The sequence below is a fragment of the Zea mays genome, chromosome 5 (genome assembly GCF_902167145.1).
Source record: "Zea mays cultivar B73 chromosome 5, Zm-B73-REFERENCE-NAM-5.0, whole genome shotgun sequence".
Taxonomy (NCBI): domain Eukaryota; kingdom Viridiplantae; phylum Streptophyta; class Magnoliopsida; order Poales; family Poaceae; genus Zea; species Zea mays.
In genome coordinates this window covers 76,184,585-76,193,524 of record NC_050100.1, presented here as the reverse complement: position 1 = coordinate 76,193,524, position 8,940 = coordinate 76,184,585, and the positions used below count along the sequence as shown (strand labels likewise).

Here is an 8,940-nt window from a genome sequence, read left to right as displayed (position 1 = left end):
GAGCTACTCCACATGGATCTATTTGGCCCGATTGCCTACATAAGCATCGGCGGGAGTAAGTACTGTCTAGTAATTGTGGATGACTATTCTCGCTTCACTCATGAGAAGCCTCTCATATTTTTTTTCTTTACAGCGAACCAAAAAGAAAGTATTCAACATACCAATGAAGGTAGGTAAGATACATTATGTAAATAAGCAAGAAAATTATACAATATGCAACCACTAAATTATTCTATGAACACATAACTATTCTTAACATATAAAACCATGGAAAAAGAAACTTACAAAAGAAACATATAGAATAGCATGGGAAAAGTGTAGTGTCTTTTCACGTTGACTAGATGATAGTATGTCCCCAATGTGTGCAATCTGCTAATTTTGGACAATCAAATATTCGATAGTACTTTGAAGCAGTGAAGAGGCATGGAATGATGTAGTAGCACAATCTGTAACTTGCAAGTTAATTCAATGAATGTGACGACTCTTAACTTAAGACAGTAGTAGAATAATTCTTGGTATATATAAGCAGTGAAGAATGTGACAGTGAATTTGCAATAGTAGATAGCAAGCAGAATCACCTTGCAAGACCATTCTGGCCGAAAAATTTGTAGTGATGTCAGGTAGGAAGCTCAGTGGAGAACCAGATATAAGTTGGTAAATAATTACAATGTTTCTCACAGAGAATTATTGTTTATGTAAGAAGTGATTGAAAGAATGCTAACTAACTTATCAAAGCATTGTAATGCTTAACCACAAAGTTGCTAATCACGCTTCATATCAGAATATTATTAGAGGAAATTAAATTCAGGTAAATATGTGGCACTGAATAAATGGTAGCACCCAGGCGGGGGAAGAGGGTGGGGGACGAAGCACCGAGGAAGGTGGTAGTTGGTTTTCCTACCTCAGGCCGGGACACAGGCGACGACGTGGCCGCGGCACGACGCACACGCAGGGCACAACGTGGTCGGCGACGGGGGGGGGGGGGGGGGCGCAAAGGCACGGTAGCAGCACTGCTAGATCGGCGAGCGGGCGACGCGGGCTGCGTCGCGGTGTGGCCGCGCCGCGGACAGGCGCATAGCGAGGCCACACGGACACGACACGCGACAAGGCGGTGGCGTGTGCGGCCACGTCAGCGGTGTTTACCGGGGGGCACGAAGCACCCAAGGAGCGGCACAGACGGAGTTTTGAGGCTTGGTAGGGGCTGCAGACTTCGCGGCGACGGTGCACAAGGGAGCGTCGGAGCAACGATGTGGCGTTTGAGACCAAGGAGGGAAGGGAGGGGCTTGCTGCGCTCCTGCTCCCAGTTCTGCTGCACGCGACGGCCGCAGTGGGGAGGGGACGAGGGGGCTTTTGCAAGACATGGAGGTGGGGACGCCGGACGCTCACAGGTGATAGGAAGCTTCGAGAGAAGCCGTACGGTCGCAGGCTCGCAGCTGTAGACGTTGGGACGACTTCATGTTCTTTTGGCCGTTAGATAAGGAACCTGTGGTCAAAATCAAAAGTGTTGTCGTGGACACATGTGTGAGCGGAAATCTGTTCTGCTTTAATAATAAGAAAATTTATAGAGAAACAGATACCCCTCCTCTCCTACTCACACAGTCACACTGCAATAATAACCGAGTAAGATGACGAAGAATTCGGCCCAACCATATGCGGAGGCCCAACCATAGCTCTCACACGGCCTTATAACAGCCCAAAGCGGCCCACTGGAGGCGGCAACACGTCTTCCACAAGAGTGAGTGTGAGACCAGTCGTCACCGTCCTCCACTCCCAAATTTGTTGCCTTGAGGCGGCGGCCGGCGGGAGAGAGCAGCTCTAGAGAGAACAGAGAGCGCATAACTAGCGGCGGCGGCGATGAGGATAGAGGAGGTGCAATCGACCTCGAAGAAGCAGCGCATCGCCACCCACACTCACATCAAGGGCCTCGGCCTCGACGTAGCTGCCCGCTCCTCATCCTTCCCCCTCTGTTTGTCCTAGGGTTTTAGCTATTCTGTGTGTATGCGTAGTAGCCCCTCACTTTCTTATTCTTCTTCTTCTTGCGAAGCAGGCCAATGGAATGTCGATGCCGTTGGCGGCGGGGTTCGTGGGCCAGGCGGCGGCGCGCGAGGCGGCCGGGCTGGCGGTCGACATGATCCGCCAGAAGAAGATGGCCGGTCGCGCGCTGCTCCTTGCGGGCCCGCCCGCCACGGGCAAAACGGCGCTAGCGCTCGGCATAGCGCAGGAGCTCGGCAGCAAGGTCCGTGCGCCTAGTGGCTTATATTTGTTTTCTGGTACTTCGAAGAAATGATTTTATTGCTTCGCCATTTTTCTCTGTTGTGGGTCACATGAGTGGAGCCTGACAAGGGATAAACTAGGGATGAAAGTGGGTATCCGAATTGTTGGGACAAATTTAATATTTTAAAATAGATATGCATTAAATTTGGTGCTCATCTTTTCTTATGTTATCAATCACACTATTATGAACAAAAACATTTTGTCTCTGGTTGGGCTGTTGCGGAGTGGAGGGTTGATGCCGGCCCGTTAGTGATGGGGGCCAGGGTTCAGGGATTTTCTCGGCCGGTACCATTGTTTCGGTCTCTTAATAGGCGGTCATTCCCTCCCCGATTGAGTTTACTGTACCAGGAGGTCTCTCCCTCTCTAATATATATACACAGGTTAGACCTAGGACCAAGCCATTAACTAAGACGGTGTTCCCCCTATTAGGGAACATGGTTTGTTAGCCTCCTAAGACTCAGTCAGTTCTTTGACTAAGCCCAAGACCAACCCTAACAGTTTGGTGAACAAGCTCTGGGTGGGCAGGAAAAAGAACAGTTTAGCTAATTCATAGGTATCTTGAGGTATTGTAGCACACCTAATGTCATTTTAGCCGCATGGTTCGAGTTTTATGTTCATCTAGCTTAACTGGGTGTTCTGGTGGGACAGTTTGTCTGAAAAATGTTACTGATGTTGATAAGCTGTGATGCTTGCTGGATTCACTGTAGCATTTATGCTATAATCTTCTGATGTTTCCTTCCCCTGTCACTGCAATGCAGGTCCCATTCTGTCCTATGGTAGGATCAGAAGTGTACTCCTCAGAGGTCAAGAAAACTGAGGTGCTGATGGAAAATTTCCGTAGAGCTATAGGTTTGCGTATAAAGGAAAACAAAGAGGTTTATGAAGGAGAGGTAAGCAATGCATGGTTATTAAAGCGGTAAAACGTTAAAACGTTATGAACCACCTTTTTAACATTTAAACGTTGAAACGAACGTTGAAACGTCTTTTCAGACATTACATAAATTTTCAATTATAGAATATGTTCATACATAAGTTAAGTACTTGAGTTCACAAAACAAAATGAAACAGATCAAGTTCAACCACACAAGTTACAACTTGTATCTATGATCAGTAACCATAAACTCTTGATGACTGAAAGTCTGAAACTAGGGAGGGCGTCACTGTTTGAACTGGAAGACTGAACCTGGAACTCCTGATGATTGAAAGTCTAAAGCTAGGGAGGGTGGCGCTTCACTCGCCTGGCAGCGCTTCACTCGCCTGGCAGCGCTGGACTGTTGGAGGATGGAGAGGGAGGAGGGGGCAGAGGAGAGGAGGGAGGCTGTTGGCGCTGGACGCTGTAACCGGAGGGAGGGCGGCAGGCGACGGTGGAGATGGATGCGGGAGGGTGTCGACGACGCTGGAGGAGAGGAGTTGTGTGGCGGCGCTGGAGGAGGGAGTCGGGCGGCGATGCTAGAGGAGGGAGTCGGGCGGCGGCGCTAGCAGGACCTGGAGGAGATGATGGAGGCGGGTGGCGGCGCTAGCAACAACACAAAGGAGAGTATGTCGTGCCCTATGCCCTGTGTATTTTTTGGCCTGTGAAAGGTCCAATAACACGTAGAACGTCTTGAACATGCCTAGAACGTCCGAAAACGAGAAAACGACGTTTAGACGTGATAAACGGACGTGCTACGCGTTTTTGCTAAAATGGCCGGACGTTCTAAACTCTAACTTTAAATGACGCTTAAACGATGTTTAAGCGACGTTTTAATAACAATGAAGCAATGCATACAAGCACATGTCCATGTTAAACGAATACTAGGCTATAATATTAGATTAGTGGTTTTATTTATTTATCAACTGTTTCATTATCGCTTTGGTAGCTAATGTTCACTTCTTGCTTCTATAATAGATATACCAATGTTGCTCTGTTCCTAGGTTATTGAACTTTCCCCAGAAGAGGCTGAGAGCACAACTGGTGGATATGCGAAAAGCATTAGCCACGTAATCATTGGCTTAAAGACTGTCAAAGGGACTAAGCAATTGAAATTAGACCCTTCAATTTATGATGCTTTGATCAAGGAAAAGGTAACTGCCTGATTTTTTATCTATCCTGCTGGTGGTAGACTTTTGGATTAAGTTTTTACTCTTCAATAATAATGGGCAGTCTAATTGTTTCTTACTCGAAATGATGTCTTGATGAACATTTTAAATCTTCTATGTCTATTGATAAATTACTCTGGGAATGTTTATGCTGACTCACTGTCAGATGTCCTGGTGCTGAGTAGCTCCTTAAACATTGAGTTACCTTATCTATTCTGTATTTCTGTTATCTGCATTTGTTGCTTTAGGTTACTCATTGTCTGCCTATGGATATAGGTGGCAGTGGGTGATGTTATATACATTGAAGCAAATAGTGGAGCAGTGAAAAGAGTTGGTAGATGTGATTCTTTTGCTACAGAATATGATCTTGAAGCTGAAGAGTATGTTCCTATCCCCAAAGGTGAAGTCCATAAGAAAAAGGAAATAGTGCAGGTATCATTCTGATTCAATCTTAACCTTAACATTTCAATATTTTCTGCAGTGATTTTTTTCACATGGTACCTTTGTTAGTGAATGTTATCAACTTATCATGAATGAAACAAAATCTTTTCACTGTCGATACTCCTCAAGATGCAATTTCGACCAATAATTTCTATCACAATTTGATGACTATTTTTTTTTCACAAGATGTTGGTGAAGCTATAGCAATATAGTGTTGCAAGTTGATATTTTGAGTTTTTGAAGACAGCTGCTTTCTACAACAAATTTTAGCTACAAAAAGTTTCATAGATCTTCCCTGCAAGATTGCTGGCCACTTTATTCATCTTTTTTCCCTATAATGGAAACTGCTTTTGTGGTTTACAAATCAGCTAGGGAGGTAGTATAAGATGGGCAGACCAGATTTCCAGAACGACAAATATTGAAGAGTCATAGTGCAATGCTAGTGACTGTTAGAATAATACATACATGAATAAAAGTTGCAAACAACTGTTATGTGCATCACCATTGACCATGAGCCCAAGTCCTTTCAACAAGAATCTCTTAGACTCGATTAATTTGGTTCTGCCATGCTTGCTTCTGCTACTGTTACTTAGTAAATAAACAGTTGAAAGTACATTACCTGACCTTTTATTATCACAAGGAGGATATTTTTCTTAGTGCAATTTTTAATAAGAATTAATTCTTGTATTTGCATCTCAACATGGAGGCCTCCTGTATTCTATGCTCTTGTTCTGAAGAGGAAATAACCTCCTCATCATTTTTTTTGCAGGATGTCACACTCCATGACCTTGATGCAGCAAATGCCCAGCCACAAGGTGGCCAAGATATTTTGTCCCTTATGGGCCAGATGATGAAGCCACGGAAGACTGAAATCACCGAAAAGCTACGCCAAGAAATCAATAAGGTTTTGATTTTTTTTTTCAGCTAACTTTTTTTAGTTTTATAGGCAGTATCAAATTTTATATAATCATGTAAGAATCTTCACCTGATTTTAAATTTTACATGGTGAAAGGTGGTAAACAGATATATCGACGAAGGAATCGCAGAGCTTGTACCTGGTGTTTTGTTCATTGATGAGGTATATCATTTTATTGCACTTGTGATTGAAAAATCCACCTGTCGCGTCCTAACAAAATAAAATAGTAGAAAGCGCGCTGATTTTGTTAGTTGCTAAACATGTTTCAACCGTCTCATGCTGCAGTGCCACAATTGCTGAACCTGATTGTGTCTGACTGTCTTCTGACCATTCAAAATCAATTAATCAAATATCCTTTTTCAGGTCCACATGTTGGATATTGAATGCTTTTCTTATCTTAACCGTGCATTGGAGAGCCCATTATCACCAATTGTGATACTCGCTACGAATAGAGGAATATGTAATGTGAGGTAAGCAGTTTATTTGCCAGAGTACTCTGCAGCTAACTTCAATACCCAGCATAAATCCGTATTACGTTGCACCTTGATTAATGTGCCTTGTGATGGTTTCATCCAGAGGAACCGATATGACGAGTCCACATGGTATACCAGTGGACCTTCTAGATAGGTTGGTGATTATTCGGACAGAAACATATGGCCCTACTGAGATGATACAGGTTCTTATTTAATTTGGGCATGCTTTATGTCTTTTTTTTTTCTATCCAGAGTTTGCGTAAATCTTTGTTCCTTGCCCTTTACAGATACTGGCTATCCGAGCACAAGTGGAAGAGATTGATATCGATGAAGAAAGTCTTGCTTATTTAGGCGAGATCGGACAGCAGACATCTTTGAGGTTAGATTTTTTTCTTTCTTTCTATTGTTCTTCGGTATTTTCCTCGCACTCCATGGATTGGTTTCCAAATATGAGATCAGAGACACAAGTCCTTGGAAGTTAGGGATGCATCCGATTGGCCTGATATACTACGCGCATGGTTGAGTTTAATATTAGAATTGATCTCACTGTATGTAGTGTTTGCTATTGCAAGCCGACTTCTCCTTCGGTCCTTCCCCCCTCTATAACTAGTGGGAAAGAAACGATGGTAACAGACCTTATTCTCTCTGCAGACATGCTATTCAGTTGCTATCACCTGCCAGCGTGGTCGCAAAGACCAACGGGAGAGAAAAGATGTGCAAGGTATATCTACCGACCGAGCTTTCATCGTGAGCTGGTCCTTGTTCTCTCGCAAGCTTATTATGACCTCTGGTCTTATTATACATATATACATGGTCTCTATCAGGCTGACCTCGAGGAAGTCAGCGGGCTCTATTTGGATGCCAAATCCTCGGCTCGCCTGCTCCAGGAGCAACAAGAAAGATACATCACCTAGACTTGCATCTCCTGCTGTGGAAGGAAAAGCCTCGAAGAGAAATGCATTCTGCAAAGTGCGTCGATCTGCTTCAGTATGTCGTAGTCTACAAGTCTTGGAGAGAGCACGTTTCTGCGGGGAAGGAAAACTGTTTGAATTTTGTAGTACCTGTTTTTTGTTAGCCTCCAGCGAAGACTTGATTCCGGCATATTGCTTGTTCACGCACCGTTAACACCGATTAAGATTGGCCCAGCCGTGCAGGAATTGCCGGGTGTGTTTTCACCCCCTCGCTAATCGATGTCCAGAATCTGTGTGCCCACGGGTGTTGTATTGACCCTAGCTTTGTAACCATGCACATGATTTCTTTTTTAACGCTGATGGATGGCACCTGGATCTCTGTCCATGGCCATCGTAATCCCACTGTCTGGAGCAGGGTTTCATGAAGTTCTCTTCTCTCTACAACGAGACTCGATCTCCGTTTGCCTTTTTCTGCTCCAAATAATATTTTTTTTTTCTGAGAGACAACTGCTAGCACATCTTGAAGGGGGATGAAAGGCAGAAGCGACGAGGGAAAGTAATATACCAACACATAGGAAAAATGGACAATATTGGTTCTGAAGTTCTCAATTCTGTACCAACACATAGGAAAAATGGACAATATTGCTGTACTCTGGGGATGGATCGCTGTACTCGGCCTCGCAGGAAGTATAATCACAAAAAAAAGGGAAGAAAAAAACAAGGAAAATATTGGTCCTGGACCCTGATGAATATACCTGCTTCGCTGGATTTATGTGCTTCGCTATTTTTGATTAGGCGCTGATGCTTATGACCAAAGACCTTTAAAAGCTAAGGTACACTACAGCACAACAAAGTGGCTGTAGTTTAGTGGTGAGAATTCCACGTTGTGGCCGTGGAGACCTGGGCTCGAATCCCAGCAGCCACAGTTGTTTTTTATGTTTTGTTTTTATTATTTCGTTCCAGCCCCTTTTTATCTTTTGTTTTCGTTTTTTTAGTCCTTTAGCAGCCACATTTTTTCTTCTCCTCCTAGCCGGGTGCCACTGTAGTATCCGGTTATGCATGACAACACACGCAAGCCCTGAAAATGGACTCGTGAGTCGTTGTAATTCAGAGAGCTTGTGTAATTAATTGGAAAGATACGCTGCAGGTGAAGATGGCGCAAAATACTCAAGTAGAAGGCAACGAAAAGGAAGACAGCAGAACCAAGGAAAATAATCCCTGGTTGGCTAGCTACTGGAGCCAGGGTCGGCCACTGCGCCGTCCGCTCGTAGCCGTCACTTCTGGCATGTCCCATTTCGCGGCCACTCTTTTCTTATCTCAGCCGCATGTTCTCCTTCATCTCCTAGAAACCGGCGTCTCCACGCACCAGGATGGAGGCGCATACCTTTAGAGCTGATTTGGTGACCCGGGATCCCGGGAGGATCGGAGGGATTGAGAGAGAAATTAGTTTATTTCCCCCTTAATCCCCTTCAATCCTCTCAGGATCCCTTTGTCACCAAATCAACCCTTACCGTCTTCTGCATCTCATCCCCCGCACCAGGATGGGAGGCGGCGTGGACGTGGTTTGTCGGGCCCGCCCGAGGCTGAGCACCACGAATCTCTCCATGACAAGGACGTCAACTGTACGACGCTGGACTCCTTCCTCCCGGCCCCGGCGCCAGCGCGTGGCATGATTTGCACGGCATCCGGCGCGGTCACATGCATCAGCAGTTATAAGTATAGATGGCCAATAAACACGAGCGCCCCTCCCCCGCTAGCCTAGCACGAAGCTCGTTGTTTAGGCCCGATCCGAGCTCGGCACGACCCGACACGAATAAGCGGGCCAGGTTCGAACAAGAAACTAAGC

The 8,940-nt window shown here is 45.1% G+C and overlaps 1 protein-coding gene and 1 non-coding gene across 3 annotated transcripts; both read left to right on the top strand.

Moving 5' to 3' along the window:
* The first annotated feature begins 1,757 nt into the window (after nt 1-1,757).
* On the top strand, nt 1,758-7,520 carry LOC100272912 (uncharacterized). Of its 2 annotated transcripts, none has more exons than XM_008683180.4 (12): nt 1,758-1,935; nt 2,045-2,236; nt 3,033-3,164; nt 4,189-4,338; nt 4,630-4,785; nt 5,564-5,698; nt 5,807-5,872; nt 6,074-6,180; nt 6,287-6,386; nt 6,471-6,562; nt 6,835-6,904; nt 7,008-7,520. In XM_008683180.4, the coding sequence occupies exons 1-12, from the start codon at nt 1,855-1,857 to the stop codon at nt 7,095-7,097; spliced, it is 1,371 nt and encodes a 456-aa protein (XP_008681402.1). In that variant the 5' UTR covers nt 1,758-1,854; the 3' UTR covers nt 7,098-7,520. The 2 variants fall into 2 exon arrangements, with proteins under 2 accessions (XP_008681402.1, NP_001140836.1); NM_001147364.1 differs by having other exon boundaries at nt 1,765-1,935; nt 2,048-2,236; nt 7,008-7,518.
* Nucleotides 7,521-7,947: 427 nt separating this feature from the next.
* On the top strand, nt 7,948-8,019 carry TRNAH-GUG (transfer RNA histidin (anticodon GUG)). Its single transcript has one exon. It is a non-coding gene; the product is annotated as a tRNA-His (tRNA).
* The last annotated feature ends 921 nt before the right edge of the window (nt 8,020-8,940 follow it).

Coding starts and splice junctions, on each gene's coding strand:
- LOC100272912 (XM_008683180.4), top strand. CDS start 1,855: ATGAGGATAGAGGAGGTGCAATCGACCTCGAAGAAGCAGCGCATCGCC. Junction 2,237..3,032: donor CGCAGGAGCTCGGCAGCAAG/GTCCGTGCGCCT, acceptor ACTGCAATGCAG/GTCCCATTCTGTCCTATGGT. Junction 4,339..4,629: donor ATGCTTTGATCAAGGAAAAG/GTAACTGCCTGA, acceptor CTATGGATATAG/GTGGCAGTGGGTGATGTTAT.